Genomic DNA, 19,041 nt, shown 5'->3' with positions numbered 1-19,041 from the left:
ACAGCACAATTCCCTCTTGGTTTGGGGTGTTCCTTAGACATTTCTTCCTAAAATCAGGCACTGTCCAATGTTTGGAAACTGATTTGGGTTCAAAGCAAGGAAAGAGACTTTATATTAAAAAACACACACTTTTCAGGAATATCCACACTGCATATATACACAAAATAATTGCTTCTAATTAATCTAGTTCAACCAAAATAGCGCTGAAGTTAGATTATGATGTTTTATGTATATACCAATCTTCTTTCGTGCTGTAAATAAAAATAGCATCTTATTACTTTAAGGAAAATAATTAACAGTAATAATCCTAAAAAAGACTTTCTACTAAATAAGTTTCAGAAAATAGCAAAAATCAGCCCAGTGGGGAGTCATAAAGCAATATATCTGTCACAGAAGTTTTTAAAGAACCTATATAGCTTTATGGGGCTCCCTAGAGCTACTTTAGCTATGACTAATAAGAACAGATGCATCCAATATGAAATTGTCCTGCTGAAGCAGTAGAAATAAAAATAAAATATTCTTTCACAAAGCACACCAGAAACTGTTCTATGATCAGATAATCAGCTGCTCAACAAACACTGCATAGAGACAAGCAATAAAAGTCACTAAGGAGTGTCTTGACAGCTCTAAAGAAAGCTTGAGTAAAAGCTTCTGCAAGCAGTGCTTTATAAGAGAGATTTACTAAACATAGCAATATCCTCTTGAAAACGTTATCATCGTATCTTGTAATTTAAACATAGTCACCAAATTTATCAAACCTTCTAACCAAACAGATCTTGTCAGCCAAGTGAGAAAGACAGTCAGAGGCCATAACGGTTTAATCATTTCTGTTTTCTTTTCAAATAATGTTACTGCTGGCCCTGGGGGGCAAAGTTTGTTGTAACTCCCCTGCTCTACTGCAAAATATTGCACATGATATATCTGGAATGACTGTAGCAACTTCCGCTCAGCCAGGACTTGTAGTTAACCATATTGATAGTGTGGACATAATTCCCAAAATACACAGAGCAAACACAAAAGATTTGGATGCTAAGGAAGAGTCCTTTTGTCACAAGACAGGGAGTCTGAGCTGCTCAGAATGAAGCTCGGTGTTAATATCAGTGATTCTGTTTAGCACAGCTTTGTCAGCAGTCTGTAGAACGTGTCTGAAATCCATGTGAATTCCTCTGCAACCACCTGCAGAATGGGCAGAAGGAAGCTGACCTCTCTGGGCTTGGAGATTTCACCCAGAGCAGCAACTGCTGGTCTCTGCAACCACATTACAAATCAAGGAAGGGAAAAAAGTCTCCTCTAGCTTGGCAGGGTGATAATTAATCCTTTTCAAACCCTCTACCAGCAATTTATCTTTCCAGAACCCTGCACTGCTATCCCAAATTCTGGGGAGAATGCAGCCAGAAGTGAAAGGAGAGTGGAATTAGGAAGGCCAGAAATGCATGATAGTCATGAATTCATTTTTATCTCTTGAACTGGGAACACGTCATTGGGATAATTTCAGTCATTTGGTTTGAACAGCCTCACAGAGACAAAGCCAGTCATTATTTTACATTGTTCAGCTGCTGGCGACAGCCTGTTTCTGTTTGGTTTTGTACAATGGAAACAGTAAATTTTTCTCCCATTAAACCACTCTCACTATCTTTAAAATGATTTAAACCCTTATTAATTTCTCCTTTTATTTTGTGCTAGAGCCCCAAACACCTGGTGTACTCCACTTGATCTATTTAAAGGAACACATCAAACGAGCCAAAGCAGAAATATTTCATTTCCAGTATCAAACACCTGTGTCAGAATGAAAAATCCTGAACTTTAGGGTTGCCTGGTAGCTGCTGTTGGAAACAGTGCTCTTTACATTATATTCCACATTCTACTTGTGCAACAGTATTTCCCCAAAGGAAAGTAGCAGCAAACACAGGAAATAATTCAACAAAAGATGAAGAGCCAAATCAAGAGGAAAGAACCTGCAGGTAGCTCTGAGTTTTCTGAGGAGGTGGGAAGAAACAAAATTCCTTTAATTGGAAATAAATTTCTGCTCTTTTCCATACCACTCTTCCATTTAAACCATCAATTCAGGAGTGAATCTATACTTGTTGTAAAAGAGTCTAAGAAGTTCCTGAATTCATTAGAGTAAAAACAAGTAAAAATACATGAGTTATTTCATTTGCTCTAACAGTCAGTATTAGAAAACAAAGATGAAGATGTCTCAGCCTCGATCAATTCTAAACATGAGCATATGCTATGTTGTTAATGAAGCCATTTGTATGGCCATGGAATTGTGAGGGAATTAACCACAGCCAGCACAAGGTGCCACTGACTTCTGAACTCAAACTTGATTAAGTGAGAATCAGCCTCTGCCGTGAGCTACTGAAAGATCTGGTAGAAAGTGAGGATGAATGGATGGTGCATAATGAATTCTAAGGCTGTGCTGTGGTGATTAAGAAAGTGAAATCGAGTGAATAAAAGCATGGGCAGGAGCAGCACAAGGGCTCTGTGAATCACAGGTTTCATCTCTGAGCTGCACGTTCCACTCCTGACCCCATGAATGAATTGCAGAGTCTCGGCCTCATGAGCCCAGCCCGTGGCACAGGGCTTGTGCAAAGGTTGCTGCAGCACCACGAGGGACAGGACAAGGGCAACGGAGTCCCATGGACAGAGGGCAGGGCTGGATGGGATACTGGGAAGGAATTCTTCCCTGTGAGGGTGGGGAGGCCCTGGCCCAGGATGCCCTTGGATCCCTGGAAGTGTCCAAGGCCAGGCTGGGTGGGGCTCGGAGGCACCTGGCACAGTCCATTGACAGACTTTAAGTTCCCTTCCAACCCAAACCATTCTGGAATTCCACAATAATCAGAGAAACCAAGAGGCCACTGGCAGAGCTGTGGGGACTCTGGGACTGGAGGGATGTGGCTCAGCAGGGCAGGGTGGACATTTACCAGAGAATGAGGAAGTCAGAAATGTGATGAGTCAGGACTGGAGATGCCCAGAGATGTGCACAGGAAATGCCCACATCCTATGACCAACTCTAAGCAAGAAGTGAATGCTCAGATACTCAGTAAAAACAATCAAACATTTCAGCAACAGCAGCTGAATAGAAACTTACAGCAGTTCTTCGACTGCAGAGCTGCAGCTTCTCTCCAGCAATCTGTCCTAAAAATCTCATCATTAAAGGCAGTGATTAAGACAGAAATGTCACCTTTCATTTATACAGCAGTTTTCATCCTGAAGCACTTCATTAACTATCTTTCCAAAGATCACTTTGCAACACTGATTCTGCTGTACTTCTCCTCTGTCTACCCAATCACAAAAAAGAGGCAAATTGTACCCTTTTTAGAATCCATCAGATAAAACCTTAAACTGGAGTTTCCATAGAAACACATCATGGGGCTCTCTGTTTCTCTATCAAACCTGTTTTTAAACTTTCAGCTTTACTTAATGCTAGATTTTCAAAAACGCCAATTAGCTCTTGCATTTCATGTAACAGTTGGACTTGAGGATCTTGGAGGCCTTTTCCAACCTAAATGATTCTATGATTCTCTAAAAAGACAAAGGAAGAAAAACTGCTACCATGGACAGGGGAACAACAGGGAAAATTGTGGGGTTTGGTCATCCTGTAAAATCTCTGAGTGTCAGTCAACTCCCATTTGCACTTAAAATTTCCTGTCAAAGATTGTTACAGAAATCTGAGCCCCATAGGAGCCCTGACTATGGAAAAAATAATGTCATGCAAATGATGAACACAGCACTGGGTCATTTCAGGAATATTCCGACACAAATATATGACTCACCAGTCTACTGCCACTGACCCCCAGCTCAGAGCTGATTTTGTTGTCAATAAAAGTGAATACAAATGTTTGTCTTCATTTTCTTAACGTTTCCTTTAGTTCTTTTTCTGCATCCAGTACAGTTTAATCACTGCTGCCAGAAGTGTATTTGCAATAAAATCCATTTTTATAACAAAGTCCCCAGAGCTTTGTTACTTTTATCATCAGATTTAAGCTGTATTGTTTGTCCAGAACTGCTTTCAGTGTCTCACACAGTTATTCTGGTTTAAAATGCAGAACTATTAAATAGACAGAGTGAAGTGTACAGCCCTTCAGTATCTTGTTTTTGCAGTAACATAATCTCTGCTTCTGCAACTAAATCTTTCAAGCATGCCAGTGTTCTGGAATGCAGCTCTGCTCCTTAATTCCAGGGATGGAGCAGTTACAAGTGCTAATCCCCCAGGCTATCTAAGTGTGAGACAAACTTGTAATTTCGGTGACATATGCAGGAGGATTCCTTCTGAGCCTGGGTTTCTGGAATAGCAAAGTGACATTCCACTGCTGCTTTGAGGCACCTTGATGACTTTGACTTGTTCTAGCACATTTGCTTGGTTTGTGTGCGTTACCTCAGGCTTTCTCTGTTTTGTCACACATAAATTTTCTCTTTTGCCAAACCTACAGAAGTAAAAAAAATCATTATATTGAAAAATCAAAAAGAGCTCTGGCTGCCCAGATGGATCCTGGGTAAGCCCAGAAATGACAAATAAAGGCTCTGTGCACACAACCAGCATAGGAAATAGGAGGAAGATTTCTCTTTGGAGAAACTGACTGGAGAGCTCTGGGAAAGTTGGAATTTTACAGCTGCTGCATCCCCTTCTCTTCTCTTCCCCTCCCTCAGACTGACCCCGGGGCTGGAGGAGCTCTTAGACTGCTCCAAGTCTTGAAAACTCAGTCCTCTGCCTCACTGAAGTGTAAGAAACGCTTCAGAAAATAAAAATTATCTCCAAAATATTCTCTGTCAGCAAATACCATCAGCAAGGACAGTTTAATTTGACCTTGATGTGTATCTGTGGACCTGAATATCCCTTAATAGATGTACAGGAGAATTCAAAGGAGTTAGTTGTGTAGAATTTCCTAGATTTCTAAAATACTTGTAATACTCATAGATAGTTTAGCAGTAAAACTATTTACTGAAAATTTCACCAGATTTTCTTGATACTTGTAATAATGAAAGTATCCTAAATCAGGAAAAAAAAAATGCAGATTTTGCATAATGATTTGTTTCAAAGCTCAAATGCCCCCAGCAGCAGTAGCACCCCACAGGGGAGGCAGATTGCTGTGACCGCTGCTTTCTCCTGTTAAATCCATGTACAGCAGCCCCAAAACTCGGGATTCCCTCAGGAGGAGCTTTTCTCTGAATGATCTTTCATATGCATTCTCTAAGTGTAAACAACATAAAAATAATGAACCTCCCAGACTCAAAGCTATTTTAAACTATGAATCTTTTAATGTGGGAGAAATTACTCTGTTTAAAGAAACCTGATTTTCGGCCATTCCTATTTTGGGATTATTATCCAACATATATGTACTCTATTTCCAGTGAAAACAAATAGTCTCATGATATAAAAATAGGCAACTAAATGAAATGCAGGCTGTTATAGCGTGGGAAATGTTTGTGGAACATGCATTCTGGGTTTGATTACTTTTAGATGTTTTAGGGGAAAATTATTCAAAGCAGCGCTTTTAAGATTAAAGCCAAAATACATGGAGCAGACCTACTGCAAATGTGTAAGGGAAGTGAAAAAGCTCTCCAGAGAACTAAAAATGTAACAAAATATATAAATACATATGTAGGAACCCAGTAGACGTCCTGACATACTTAAATGCACCCTTCAAAAGTCAATGGCAAACAGCGAAGGAAAACGATTGTAGGAGTTGCTTAAAATGCATTGTAAACTGGGAAAAGCAAACTAAAATAAGGCACACAATCACACCTCACTGCCATGGATAATCCCCATGGAAGCTCACAGCACTTCATGTGTTTAGAAGAGCGTGAGTAAAACTGAAGTTTCACATAAAATTTAGTGTAATATGCTAGCTGCAAACATAATAATGAAACCGAATATTTTGCATCCAGCTACTTTTTAAGGTAAGAATCAGCTACAGTTTCAGGAATAGCCTTTGCTGTTATTCCATAATCCTTGGGGACTACAATTCACTGTGTTTAAAAAAACCACTGAGGTGACAAAAATCCATGCATTCAGTACAAGCTTCCAACACGGCTGCGAGCAGAGGCTGTGCTCGATGCCCTGCTGACATCTAACGGCAGCTCGGTGCACGACAGAAAAATCCCCCTGATAGAGCACACCTGGGGAATAAACACCCCGAGTGTGGAGTGTTGCCTTCAGCATCTGCTGATGCACCTCAACACACCTGATTGGTGGTGGTGGTGGTGAGGACTCTGACTGACTCCTCACCAGACACACTGGAATTCAAGGAAAGGTTAAATAAACCAGGCTTCACTACAGAGCAGTACCAAGGAGTTCCTCCTGCCAGAGCTCCCATCTTTGAAATGACACTGACTTATGGAAATAATAAAGTCAAAATACAATGAAATGTTCCTCTTCATAAATAAGACCTTGAGATTAATAAATCAATTTGCAAGTCCACCATTTTCCTCTAGGCAGGCAGAAATCAAGTTCTTAATTTCCTTTAGTTATTGAACCAAAAACTAGGACAGAAGATATTCCCATTATTATTTAGCAAAGGAGAGGACAGGGAAAGGGGAAGGGAAGCAGAAGGGGAAGGGAAGCTCTGCCTCTGGTCCATGCCCTAGAAATGCCCTGTGGAAGGGCACCTGGTGGCATCAGATGGCAGCAATGCCCCACAGGACAGCGGCGTCCTTGCTCACCCCACCAGGGGCTTGTCCAACTTTCTTGGCAAACAGCCACAGAATAAAATTAATTGAATGCAGGCCCATCTACAGTTAGAGAGAAGTTTTCTCTACTTTAAGTAAAAAGCCAACATAAATTTGTACATTGCTTCACTGCGTGCTGCTGAGCTATTGCTGAACCAGGGCTCCCAGCTTTGGGAGGAGAAAGGTCTTAATTACTTATTTTTTACTTTAGAGAGAGGAAATGAATAGGTGCTTCTTCTTCCTTGGTGAAACAAGGTAAACCCATGCTGTACATCTCTTAATGAGCAATTTGTATCAATTTTCAAAGCACATATAGAATCATAGAACCATTACCTTATTATTGGCACCAGCTCAGATTTTTCTAATGGCAAATTTGCTGTGGAGGCCAGGGGTTCCTCACAGCTTATCTGCTCTTTCCACAGAGCCTGTCCCTCCCGTTTCCAGCACATCCTTCCTTATGGATGCTGATGCACTCTAAACCAGCCTATTTGCCAGAAGATCCTAAGGTCAACCAGCCCATGGAATCTCACAGATTCTCATTCAATTACAGCAGCGTGGTATTTACAACCCACGGTCAAATATCACATTGCACTGTAAGTTTCCTCGTGGCATTTGCGAGCTGCCTGCAGGTGACAACTTCAGCACAGAATGATTATTTATCAGCTCTCATTTAGACAGTTCACAGGTTCTCCCTTCCTTTCGCCTATGTGCAAAATTAGCCCCATGTGTTACATACAGAGCACAGGTAAACTCACAAAGTTGTAGACAACAGGACAAAAAGGTTGAGGAATTGCTAATAAGAGAACAGCAGGTGTCAGCACATGTAAATGTATTAATAGCAAACACATAAGTAAAGATAATGGACAGAAGGACTTTCAAAAAGGTCACTTGGGGATCTCGAGCCAGATTTAGGCTTTAGTTTCACGTACTGCTCATCTGGATGAGTCTGAAATCAACTGGCACAAGTGTGGCAGGAGGAGTTCACAGCAGCAATAGGCAGCGTGTTCAAGAGGGGTCTTACACTCACTGGAGAAAGTGCTGGTCGTCCTCCAGTGCTGTTCTTGGAGAACGTGGAGACATCAAGAACCACAACTACATTTACTATTCAGTTCCACTCCTACCTGTGCCTCAGCCAATTGTGCTACCAAACCAAAATCTTTGCTCCTCTGGTACGTAATGGACAACGTATAATGGACACCACAATGGCTGTCCATTTAGGCTCTTCCAAGGAAGAGTTTGACACAAAATTACATCAACACTGAAAATAAATATATTTTAGTAGTGTAATACCATTTTTGCTCATAGGCTGCAATGTGTTTTATGAAGAAGAAGCAATTGCATTCTCTCAGTATGCAGTGTAACGTGATAGATGCATGTTTGCACGTGCCCACTAATTACCAATATCCCATAGAGAAATAAAGGTTAAAGAACAGCCAGGAATTATTTATGGACTTCATAACTCACACTAATATAAAATTCAATTGGAACTCTTGTCAAATTTAACAATCTGCTTTACAGTCTGGTATGCAATGCCCGTATGTGTATGACGTACTTTTGGACAGACTTTATCTCTGTGGATGGGCCTCGTAGGAAAGCAGCAGAAATCCCCAAAAGGGATGAAAGACCCCAACTCTTCCCGTGAGAGTAACAGCGCGTGGGGAAGAAAAGCAATAAAACCTCACCGAACATTAAAGGACACACGAGGCCGGGGCAGCGGGGACTCCCCTCGCTGCTCCCCTCACGAGGGGCTCGCTCACCTCAGGCGACGCTGCCGGGCCGGTCGCTCACTGCGGGCCTTCCTCTCGCGTCCTTCCTGCCTTCCCCGCCCTGCCTGCAGCCTGGGCCGCCCTCCCTGCGCTGCCCCGAGCCGGGCTCGCTCCGGGGGTCTCTCGGGGGTCTCTCGGGGGTCTCTCCGGGTCTCTCCGGGTCGCTCCGGGTCGCTCCGGGTCGCTCCGTGGCCGCTCCATGGCCGCTCCCTCACGCCCTCAGCGGCCGTGGCGCCCCCTGGCGGCGGGGCCGGGCGCGCGCGGGCGGGGCGGGGCGGGCGCGCGCGGCGGCGTTGGGGCGGCGCTGAGGGAGCGCTGAGGGAGCGCTGAGGGGCGGCCGGGACGGCGGCGCTGCCTCTGCTGCCGCTGCTGCTTCTGCTGCCGCTGCTGCCTCTGCTGCCGCTGCTGCCTCTGCTGCCGCTGCTCGTGGTGCTGCTGGCGGTGGGACAGCGCCGAGGCGGCTCGGAGGGGACTCGGCGGCCATGGCAGACCAAGAAGCGGGGTGCCCGCCCAAGTCCCGGCGGCCTCAAGGTAACGGCCGCAGGGGGAGCGGGCAGGGGCTGTCCCCAAACGGCCCCGCAGCGGCCGCTCCTCGCGGGGCGACTTGGGCTCTTTCTCCGCCTTGTTTCGCTTTTAATCGTTCCTTCATTGAGTCGCGAGCTAAGTTTGAAGGATGCTTCGCCAAAGTTAAGCCCGCGGGAGGAGCGAGGAGCGGTTTGGCTTCGGTTCCCGGGGAGCCTCCGCTTCCCTGAGTCCCGGCTGCCGGGGGGTCACCGGCGGCCCCGGGGCGACTGAATCGGCTGACCCGGATAACGGGGGATGCTGAGCCCCCAGCCCCGGTTAATGGGGGATGCTGAGCCCCCAGCCCTGGATAACGGGGCACGCTGAGCCCCCAGCCCCGGATAACGGGGGATGCTGAGCCCCCAGCCCTGGATAACGGGGCACGCTGAGCCCCCAGCCCCGGATAACGGGGGATGCTGAGCCCCCAGCCCCGGTTAACGGGGGACGCTGAGCCCCCAGCCCCGGATAACGGGGGATGCTGAGCCCCCAGCCCCGGTTAACGGGGGACGCTGAGCCCCCAGCCCCGGATAACGGGGCACGCTGAGCCCCCAGCCCCGGTTAACGGGGCACGCTGAGCCCCCAGCCCCGGATAACAGGGCACGCTGAGCCCCCAGCCCCGGCTAACGGGGGATGCTGAGCCCCCAGCCCCGGATAACGGGGATGCTGAGCCCCCAGCCCCGGATAACGGGGCACGCTGAGCCCCCAGCCCCGGCTAACGGGGGATGCTGAGCCCCCAGCCCCGGATAACGGGGGATGCTGAGCCCCCAGCCCCGGATAACGGGGATGCTGAGCCCCCAGCCCCGGATAACGGGGGATGCTGAGCCCCCAGCCCCGGATAACGGGGATGCTGAGCCCCCAGCCCCGGATAACAGGGGGCTGACCCCCTGCCCCTTCAGATAACGTGGCCGCAGGTGGTGACTCCCGGCAGGTCCCCACACCACCCTCGGGACGTGTCGGAGCATCACCACGAGCTGCCACCAGGCGGGTGGTGTAACTTGGGTGGGTTTCTGTGGTTTCCTTTCCTGTGCAGTAACTCGGATCACTAAGGGCAGAGCTATGGAAATGATGACAAGCAGAGTCAACAGAAGTAATCTCTGGGACGCTGCACCAGTAAACGAGAACAAGGAGAACTTAGGGATTGATTTTTGACACTACTGTGACTTTTCACCACAGCCACATCCTATCTAGGTGTGAGTGGAAGTGGTAGAAGTCCTCAGGTGGGCAATGAGTTGTACTGAAGTTTTACTTCTTGATATTGTTGATGTGGGTTTTGGCCTTCCAGTTAGGAGGTGTTGGTGTGTGGCTGGGTCAGGACATTTTGGAGATGATGCACTGAGATAGCACAACTGACAAGTTCCCTCACTGGAAGCTGGAATGTTTTCCTGTTACTTCCATTGTTCAGAAACAGGCAGCGGAAAAGTCCTGATTTATTTTATGTTTTTCTGTTTGCAACCAGAGAAGGAAATGTATTTATAAGATTACTTTGCATATGAAGCCTTTGGCTGGGTAATTTGAGTTGTTGTATAAATAACTGTGGATCTCTTTGGGCCTGATGCCCAATGGCACATCCTGGCTCTGGTATCTTTGGAGAGGATCTGCACTTTATGTGTAACTATGTTAGTTATTGATACCTCACTACGGTCACATCAGTGCCAATCTTGTCTCTGTGAGCCTTTCCTGAACATGCTGCTGACGTGGTTTCTTCTGCAGCTCTCATGTGATCACAATAAAATATGGAGCAAGTGGCATTAGATGTAGTTTTGGTTATTGGATGTTGTAATTTTGGGGTTTTCCCATGTGAAATGCTCTGTGATGCTTCTGTGAAGACACGTAGCTCACTTTGAAATTGGCGTTTTGTTTTCAGTCAAGGCACATTTTTGCTGTTTGACAGTGGTGCACTTGTTTGGATTGTGGAGACTTTGCAGAAGGAAATAAATCACAAATGAACCATGTGCCACACCTCAAGCTGTAACAAGAACTTTCCCCTTCCATCTTAGCCTCCAGCACTAAGTGTGTATTATAAATTCTTAATACAGTTTGATGGTCCAAGTGATAATTTCTTGCTAAAGTAATGGTAACCATTCCAGTCAGCCTTAAAGGCATTGAAGACTGATTCAATTAAGTTTTTTTATATTGTTAATAGTCTTATTCCTTTATAGTTGTTTATTTCTTCAAGAGGTTGCTTAGACTTGCCCACCACGGCAGGCTATAAATCCAAGGTGGGGGCTTGCCTGTCTTTCAGCTGAGGAGAAGATTCCCGTAGCAGGTTTAGGGATGCTGTCAGCCAGCACTTAGTGTGGGGTCAAGCCTTTGTTTTCAGCCTTTGGGGTGGGCAGGGATGGGGATCACCTCCAGGAGCTGCAGAACCAGCTCATCCCACAAATGCCAGACATGTTTCTTGTATCTCATAGAGTCTTCCACAAGACAGCATCTCTCTCCCTTCTTGTATTGTGAATAAACAACACATGGGTGCTAAATAAAGCATCCTCTTTGCTCAATCTTGAAATTTGACATCATTTGAGGTGTGACTTTTACAGGAAATTCTGACTCTCCAGAATAGGAAGGTGATGTTTGTGAGTGCTGGATGTCACCCTGGGACATCCCTGCTTGGCAGCACGCTCCTGGCAGCCTGTTAGGAGTCTTAGCTGGCAGGATAAGGAACTTCCTGTAGCTCTGTGAATGCTTCCCAGGCCACATTTTGTCATGGCTTTAGCTGGGTAGCTTTTGAAACCACCAGCTCGTCACTTGATCCCAGAGTTACCTTCAGCTGGTGTCTTCCATTGACAGAGAAATGATGCATGAGGAGTTTCTGGCCAAGAAATTCTTTATGGAGGTTTTATTTCACGTCCAGCTAATTTTGTACCTCATCCAATTTCCCACATCCAACGGGTCTGAGAATTGTGGTTTCCTTAGATGTGCACCTGTTACAGCTGGAACAGAACTCGAGTTCCAGCGATGCTGCCCCAGAGCTAGCAGGGTATTAGTGTGTGGGGTATTAGTGTTTCACTGCTCACATGAAGATCCTCTGGCTTGTCTGAAAACAGAGGAACATGATTTCCACTGCTGCCTGTGAGTCACTCTGCTAGAAAGACTTGGGGGAGAGAAAAGCACTTGGGAATTGAAACTTCAGTATTGGTCCACTTCTGTATAAATGCTCCTTGGACAGCACTCTGCCCTCAGCTGTCTTGCACAACTTAGAGACTAATGAAAATCAAAGCATAATTTGGCTTTTAATTAGATTTCTGATCAAAACCTAATGCATTTGGCCAGAGAAGTAGTGCTAACAGTGACTTATTTCAAGGAACATTCAGTATAAATATCCAATTTAGGCACTTTAATAGGCACTCTTGGTTTAAAAAAGTGACAATTTCTGCTCTTTTGTAGATGATTCCTATTCTGGCCTCGGTATTTGTGGATGGATCCTGGTGATCACCTCGCTTATTTTCACTGTTCTTACATTTCCTATATCAGTATGGATGTGCATAAAGGTAAAATTGTTCACTGCTAATTTGAAGTAAAACTTTCAGCAATGCAGAGTGGCTGTTACCATTCTCAATTGGATTTACATGTTCTAAACACAAATTAATCTAGCTCTGTTCTTTCTCAAGCTATAGCGGACCCCAGCACTGCAGTGCATTCATCTTCAAACCAAAAATAAAAGTGGTACTACAATATTTGGTCAAAATAATTCCTACATTTGATGTTTTCACTACATCTGCCCAGTTGTTATTAGTAAATAAGCTCATTTGAAGCATCAGAATAATTGCAAGAGCCCATAAGTACTCTTAGAGAGCTGATATTTTTTAAAGATCTCTCCCTGTATATTACACATCTAAATATGAATTATGTAAATAGGAATCTGTAATTATGTACATAGATGTGGCTGCATGTGACACATTTGAAGACACAGTGTTGTCTGTGATCACTCTGAGGTTGATGTTTGCAGTTTCCAGACAGGAGGAGTTATTTCCTCCTGGCTTGGCTGATGTGGCATTAGAATTGGAGCTGGAGAAATCCCTGCTGGGTCACAAATGCTGCACTTTGTTGTGTTGTTGCCAGGATATTCCTGATGGCTGCTGCTGGTGCCTGGACCTGCCCAGGTGCCATCCTGTTGAGAGTCTGAGGAGTATTTCTTGTGGACTATCGTCCTGGTGTTTTTCCTTTTGCATTTGACAATAAAGTTTTAGCTAAAATTCTCAAAAGCAGCCAGTAGAGAAATGTGTATTAAATTTGAGACTCAAGACTGTCCTAGCCTGGTGTGTGCATAATTTGGAATCCATCATGTGACTTCTGGAAAGCCGTGCATGACATGCAACAATCTGTTCCAGATTGTCAAGGAATACGAGCGAGCCATCATCTTCCGACTTGGACGCATCCTAAAAGGGGGAGCAAAGGGACCAGGTATGTCCTGGACAGCAATTTGTTCCAGTTAGTCATCAGCAAAACAATAATGGTGTAGAGACATTGCAGTAAAGTGGCAAATGGATTTCTCAAGAATTCTGTAACTTCCAGTAAGAGGATGTGCTACAACAGGAATTTATGAGCCTCGTGGGTCTCTTCCAGCTCATAAAGTTCTGACTTGTACTCTGGATTGAGAAGACAGCAAACTTAATTCTACCCTTTGTTAATGTATGATCTGCAGGCAGAATCAACAGCATTAAATGTAAAGGGAGGAATAATGGCATCAAATGGGTTATTTGAAAAAAGAAGTTTGATGTATCAGTTAAACCCAATGAGTCTGAAAGCCTTGATAGCCTTCAAAAGTAAGAGAAGCCAGTAGAGTATTTGATAATCTTGACAAGTTGTCTTTGTATATTAGAAACTCTGAAATCTGGAAGAATGTTATTTTCAGCTGTTGCTCCTGCTGCTCAAAGTGACAGAAAGGGGCAATGGCTTCTTCCTTCATTTTCACCCAAGCTTTGCAATGTTCCACATTGCTGTAGAGCTGAAGAATCTCAGAACAGAAGGCAGGAGACTGATGCTTGCCAGAATTAGGCCCACAAGTAACGACGAGGGGAACGTTTTTTAAAGTATTTGTTAATAGTTCAGGGGTTGTTTTATATCCAAATGTTAAAAATCTCTAAGTGATACTCAGATAAACTGAAGTTTCTCAACATGCATTTTTGAAAATCTTACCTTGGTTTGGAAGCTACTAGCAAGTGTTGTGCTGCTGAGCTCCTCACAAAGAGCTGCACAGCCACAACAGTTGGATTCCAGCTTATTGCAGTAACAAGTGTTGTCTGCTCTAATGACCCATTTTCACATTTTCTTGAATGGATGTTTTGGCACAGGTTTGTTTTTCGTCCTGCCTTGCACAGATAGCTTCATCAAAGTTGATATGAGAACCATCTCTTTTGATATCCCTCCTCAGGAGGTGAGTTTGCATTTGCCTTTGCATCTACTAAAGTCCTTGCAGAATTTTTGAACTTTGTGTACTTTGCTTTTCCTTCTCCTTTCTCAGTACTGGGTAATGTGCACTTTGAATACAGATTCCTTGTGCAGGTGCAGTGTATTGTGAAGAATACATATATCCCCTGGAAATGTCATCCAGTAAGGGAGGAGCACGGAAAGAAAACAGATGATGCTCTGAGGACCAAATGAGATAATTGAATACAGCCTGAGAGCTGGAGTGGGAGGGGTTTGGAGTGAAGGCTGCTGGGCTTCATGCAACATTCCCTAATTGCTTTTGTGAAATCTGGAAGATTTCCAGGCACAGCAGGGATCTGTCCTGTGCCAATTTATCTACATGTATAAACTGGCTCAAGTAATGGGATGAAATTGGTTATACATCAAATGCTATTTATAGGTACTGGGGGAATGAGTGGTCAGCTCCCTCCACTGGGTTTGTGTGCACGTGGCTCCTGTGCCCTGCCCTGCACATGATGAAGGTGCTGCCACTCCTAACAAACAAAAAACTTACTTTGATTTCTAGTCTGATTTTCCTTGGACATCCTAATTTTGTAGCAGAATGTCTCCAGAGCATGAAGCCAGCTGAACTCGGTGCTGCCAACTCGACGGATAACAAAAGAATAAAACCCAACCTTCCCTCTAAAAATGCCAGTGAACAATTGTATCCTAATGGTTATAACTGTATCGCTCATGTATCAGCTGCATTTTGTGACACAGAGATGCTCAGTGCAACCTGTGTGGTGCATCTGTTTCCCGTCAGATCTGCTCGTGGGTTTGTTGCTCGTGGTTAGTTGTAGATGGAGACAAATGGCAGCTGTCCTGGTACACTCTAAAGGGTAATTGGGAGAAACCTAATCACTGACAGGCAGAATGTGCTTGCAGCTGCTGATGTACCATTAGTAAGGCCATCAGTAATCCAGTTTTTCTTTTGACTTGATTAAATTGCGCTTATGGATTTAGGTTTGTTTGTGTTCCTTATATAGAGGCAGAAATCAATTTCTATTTGTTCAACATGATTTCTATGCATGCTACTCATTCTTTAGCTTTTGTGTTATGAAAAGCCTGCTAAAAGAGGTCTTTTTGGAAGGGACAGGACAGGTAAATCTTGAAGGTAATTGTGTACTGTGGAATGAGGTTCTCTGAGCTCCCCTGTGCAGTGCCACCTGTCCCAGGAGGCTGCAGTCCTGCAGCACAGTCCCCATGGCCCTGCTGTCAGGCTGCCTCACACAGCCCTGGTGAAACCTCACTGAAAGGCAGCAGAAAGGGGACCTGCCTGGGTATGATTCCTTGCCAGAATCATTGGTTAAACCTCCTCATGTGAAAATGAATTTCAGAGTAAATCATTTCTGCCTTTTCTCTTTTTCCTGTCACTGGTATGACTTGCAGATCCCTCTGTGATTTCGAGGAAGTGGGTTAAAAATAACATTAGGGCAAAGTGAATGGAATGTGCTTTTCACTGAGAAGTTTCTAATCCCATATTTAGTCTCAGCTTTGCAGAGCTGTACCGGGAGGTTTGTGAACACTGGGGCACGTTCACATGCAGCATATGTGTATAAGGACTTTTGTTTTCAAGACAGTGGGAAACCAGGACTTGGTGTAGTAAAACAAATATGTGATTGTTCTAATAATTAACCTTGTATTTATGGAATATTCTGTACTTTTCCCACTGCTGTTCAGATCCTGACCAAGGACTCGGTGACAGTTAACGTGGATGGAGTGGTTTATTACAGGGTGCAGAACGCCACCCTGGCCGTGGCAAACATCACCAACGCCGACTCAGCCACCCGGCTCCTGGCACAGACCACCCTGAGGAATGTCCTGGGCACCAAAAACCTCGCTGAGATCCTCTCTGACCGTGAGGAAATTGCACACAGCATGCAGGTAGGGGCATCTTGAAGCAATCAATCACACAGCAGGTAAAGAGGCAATCCCATGGACTTAAAGGTGGGGATTTATTTTATCTCTAAGTGATCAGTTGTGATTTGGAGCTGTAGGCAAAGCCCTGACAAGATCTCTTGGGAGCACACTCTGTAAAATGAGGGACTAAAGCATTAAGGGCCAGTGGGGCTGGCATGTGGGAATGAGGGATACAGGAGAGGATGACTTCCCTGGATCCTGTGTCAGTCCTTCACTGTCAGTCCTTTCACTGAAGGAAAGTGTGCCACAGAATTCCTTCAATACATTAATCAAGCTCTGGGGGCTTTTGTTACTTTAAAACAGTTGTGCTCTTATAGCTGTCAAATTGTACTACAAATACTAAAGCCTGGGAAGTCTGAGAATTTGAAGAGAATTAATTTGGTTTATTGGTCATTCTTCAAATGTGGCCATTAGTTTGAGGAGGTATGTGGCTTCACTTAGCTGTCCTGCCTTCTGCAGGCCACACTTGATGAGGCAACAGACGATTGGGGCATTAAGGTGGAACGTGTGGAGATCAAGGATGTGAAGTTACCTATCCAGCTGCAGAGAGCCATGGCTGCAGAAGCAGAGGCTGCCCGGGAGGCGAGAGCCAAGGTAATGACATCAGTCTGGGGGCTGGATTTGGTTTTTCCCAAGTAAGAAATGCACCATTCCCTCTCAAACCCTTGTAGATACAAAAAAGTACAGCTTGAGGGAGGAAGTATTTTCAGCTCTCTGTGGGGGGGAGTGCCTCTGGTTTTGAGAGGCAGTCCTGGAAGAAGCACAAAAGCTTTTGAAGACAGAATAAATACTTGCATTGCATTCTCAAGACCTGCTGCCAGCTTTTGTGATCCTGCATTCTGGATGGGAGGAAACCAGGCACTGGGGCCTGGAGAGCAAACAGGAATGGCTTGTGCCTGGTGGAAGCACGTGCCCAGGGCAGGTCACTTACCAGAGTGCTGGGCAGTGGCTGTGGCACCTGCCTAGGGTGAGACCAGCCTGCATTCCCCGTTCCTGCTGTGCAGGGCGAGTTCAGTTGGACCCGTTTTTGTCCCCAGGTGATCGCGGCCGAGGGGGAGATGAACGCGTCCAGGGCCCTGAAGGAGGCGTCCATAGTGATCACGGAGTCTCCCGCCGCCCTGCAGCTCCGCTACCTGCAGACCCTGACCACCATCGCCGCCGAGAAGAATTCCACCATCGTCTTCCCCCTGCCCATAAACATCCTGCAGGGCCTCCTAGGTGGGACGGAGTAGGGGAGGCTGGGAGGGGCGAGCTGGGGGTCAGCCCACGTTTGCAACACTGAGCTCCTTCTCTAGGGTATCTTGTGGCAGTGTTAGCAAAGTGGGTTTGCTGAGGAACCCTTTTGTTTTACTGAGTGTGTTATAGAACTTGTATGTAATGTTTGTGAATGTGGACAATCGCAATATTTGAAGTTGAAAGCCTCTCAGAAGGAGTACAAGCAGGTTGTGATCTTAAATAAGCTTTATCCATATTCTACACCTCTAATCCAGAACTTCCTTTTCAAATAGAATAAAAAAACAGTTGTGGTAGACATGATCCAATATTTGGAATTACTCCTTCTACAAAATGGGTCTGTAGCCCTGCAAGGGAAGTGGAATAGTATCCTGGGGGCTTCTGAGAATCAAGTTCATGCTCTCTAAACTAGTCCCCATTGATGAAAAACAGTTGTTAGTGGAATTTTCTGTCTTTCTGCCACCCAGGAATGGCACAAACATGCTGAGGTATGGATACAATGTGCTTGTGGTCACTGATGGGCTGCTGTTGTTATGAGGCTGTGTCTGCATAGAGTTACACTGCTTTAAAGCACTGAAAAGGCTCTGCATCTGTTTCTCCTAAAAATATTTTTAAAAAACCAAAGTGCTGCATTTTGTCTAGGAATTTCTCTAGGAAATGACATGTCTGTAACTAGCAGGGAGGAGTGGTGTTCAACAGAAGGTGCTGCACTGGTGCTTTACCTGTTGGTGCTGCTCTGTGCAGACCTGGAGTGGTTGTTGTGTCAATAAGGGCTTACATTTCATCCTCAAAGCAGCTGGGCCTCAGCTCACATAAGCCAAGCTGTTAAACTTCCTGTTTTGTACCCCTGTAGAACGGATTAATAAGAGAAGAACTGGATTCAGCATAGGAAAGACTCGTCAGGCTGCCACCAGCACTGAGTCTGACATCTTTAAAGTCTGGGACGAGGCAATGGAACTGAAATGCCAAGAACACTGATGTAAGTGCCCTTCTCCCACTGGCCAGCATAAGTCCATAAGTAGTTTCTTATGCCCTTTCTGCTCCAATCAGCTCTGTATTTACAGGTGTTTTAGGCCTGGGTACCTGTGCCTCGACACGCTGTGCCTTTGTCACTGGCAGGAGATGCCCAAGTGCTGTTGTTTTTCTGCCTGTCTGCTGGGCAGGTTTTCCTCTGCATCACCAAAGCAATATACTCTTGTGTTTGTCAAGGTGGCAACTGATGTAAACTGAGCTTAACTTCTGGCTGGGAGCGGGAGGAACAGTTACAAAACTGGAATAATTAGCATTGCTGTGCTCAGGCACTTGGAGTGGGAAGCAGAGCAACTGCACAGCTCCCGGTTAATCCTTGGGGAAGATGAGTCACCCTGTAACTCCCGCTGCTGCTGCTGCAGGTGCCACCCCTGTGAATTCTTGTTGATACCACGAGATGCTTTTTGCTCTCATCCTGAATAAAAAACATGCTGTTTACTAATGAGTTTCTGAAAGA

The 19,041-nt window shown here is 45.2% G+C and overlaps 1 protein-coding gene across 1 annotated transcript; it reads left to right on the top strand.

Moving 5' to 3' along the window:
• Positions 1-8,917: 8,917 nt before the first annotated feature.
• On the top strand, positions 8,918-19,029 carry STOM (stomatin). Its single transcript, XM_077787957.1, has 9 exons — positions 8,918-8,966; positions 9,893-9,986; positions 12,358-12,484; positions 13,325-13,397; positions 14,288-14,370; positions 16,083-16,286; positions 16,782-16,916; positions 17,360-17,540; positions 18,409-19,029. Exons 1-9 carry the CDS (start codon positions 8,918-8,920, stop codon positions 18,531-18,533), a joined length of 1,071 nt encoding a protein of 356 aa, XP_077644083.1. The 3' UTR covers positions 18,534-19,029.
• Positions 19,030-19,041: the final 12 nt, after the last annotated feature.

Source organism: Lonchura striata, chromosome 22 (genome assembly GCF_046129695.1).
Source record: "Lonchura striata isolate bLonStr1 chromosome 22, bLonStr1.mat, whole genome shotgun sequence".
In the NCBI taxonomy this organism is placed as follows: domain Eukaryota; kingdom Metazoa; phylum Chordata; class Aves; order Passeriformes; family Estrildidae; genus Lonchura; species Lonchura striata.
Note: the sequence above shows the minus strand (reverse complement) of the source record. Positions and strands in the feature narration are given on the sequence as shown.